This window comes from Cannabis sativa, chromosome 8, assembly GCF_029168945.1.
Source record: "Cannabis sativa cultivar Pink pepper isolate KNU-18-1 chromosome 8, ASM2916894v1, whole genome shotgun sequence".
Classification (NCBI taxonomy): Eukaryota; Viridiplantae; Streptophyta; class Magnoliopsida; order Rosales; family Cannabaceae; genus Cannabis; species Cannabis sativa.
This window is the reverse complement of record NC_083608.1, coordinates 38,208,692-38,210,296: the sequence shown is the minus strand read 5'-3', so window position 1 is coordinate 38,210,296 and position 1,605 is coordinate 38,208,692. Positions and strand designations below refer to the sequence as shown.

At 38.0% G+C, this 1,605-nt stretch overlaps 1 protein-coding gene across 1 annotated transcript; it reads left to right on the top strand.

Annotated features, from left to right (window-relative positions):
• The first annotated feature begins 307 nt into the window (after positions 1-307).
• Positions 308-820, top strand: LOC115698661 (histone H4). Its single transcript, XM_030625792.2, has one exon. It carries the CDS (start codon positions 361-363, stop codon positions 670-672), a length of 312 nt encoding a protein of 103 aa, XP_030481652.1. The 5' UTR covers positions 308-360; the 3' UTR covers positions 673-820.
• Positions 821-1,605: the final 785 nt, after the last annotated feature.

The following is a 1,605-nucleotide window of genomic DNA, read 5'->3' as shown; positions in this document are numbered from 1 at the left end:
TGAGTTGCCTTTAGAACTTTTTGGGGTGTAAATAAAATTTCCCTTTATATTTTGAAGACTTGGATGCATAGAATAGGTAGTGTTAATTTGACATTAAGAAAGAATTTGAAACTTCCCGCCAGCCAAACACATTCACAAAACTTTGGCGCATTTTTTATCGAACATCCTATACCATTCAGCTTTTCTGATAATTGAATCTAATCTAATCCAACGGTCATAAAGCCAAACTGACTCCACACGCGGATCGCAGCCTAATCCAACGGTCCTAATAACACAACTCAACATCTATACATAACTCCGAAACCTCATTACCAATATCACTCGAGAGAGAAAAGTTGCAGAGAAAGAAAGGAACCAAAAATGTCAGGAAGAGGCAAAGGAGGAAAGGGTTTGGGAAAGGGAGGAGCCAAGAGGCATCGCAAGGTTCTTCGGGACAATATCCAGGGCATCACCAAGCCCGCCATTCGCCGTTTGGCCAGGCGTGGCGGCGTTAAGCGTATCAGCGGTCTCATCTACGAGGAGACCCGTGGCGTACTCAAGATCTTTCTAGAGAACGTCATCCGTGACGCCGTCACTTACACTGAGCACGCTCGCCGGAAGACTGTTACCGCCATGGACGTCGTCTATGCTTTGAAAAGACAAGGACGAACTCTGTACGGATTCGGAGGCTGATGAATTTAATCTTTGTGTAATCTTTACAGTGTTAATGGTTAACAATTTCTAGGGTTTTTCAATGTGAATGAAGCTTTTGGAAATGTTCTAAGAATCTGATTACAGTCAATATATTTTAATAATGAATTATTATAATTTCGTTTGTTAATGATCTTCGAATTAGATTGAGCTTGTTAGCCTTTTGGGTCAATTTAAATTCAGAAACAAAAAGAAAAATTATTTTATTAACGGATAAACTTTTAACCAGGAAGTTTGTTACACATAAGCTCAGTTAATGAATGCTCCAGTTATAAGACATAGTTGATTCTTCTTCTGAATATGATCATTATTACATATTGTCTTCAAAGAATAAAAAGAATTAGTAAATGCAATTTACAAATAACAAAAATACGATAAAACCCTCCCCTAGCTATGAATCATATAATACTTTTCCTAATTCATCAAAACATTTCATCACTTATAAAATTTAATTCTTCTGAAGGATCTGAATGTTGTGTTGATTGAAGAAGATTTTCATTGGTTGGCTGTTGTTGTTGTGGTAATATAATCATGAATACAGATTGAGGTGCATCTTTGGTTTTGAGCTGTTGCGATGGGTAGCCTGCTTGGTTATGATTCAAGAAAAGTATATCTTCCTACTGTTCTACTGATAAATTAGGAGGACTTGAGCAATTTCACCATCATTCGTTGGCGGCTGTTGTGTAATGATGAGTACAGATTGTGATGGAGGAAGGTTGGTTGAAGCTGTTGAGATGGGTGCTCTGCCTGGTTTTGATTCAAGGAAAGTGTATCGTTTTCTTGATCTACTGATAGATAAGGAAGACCATCGTTCCTTAGCCGTTGTTGTTGTGATGGAGGAAGGCTTCCAATGTATGCTTCATCATTGTTGTTGTGTTTGTTGGTTTCACCCCACAACAATTTTTCTCTTTTTTC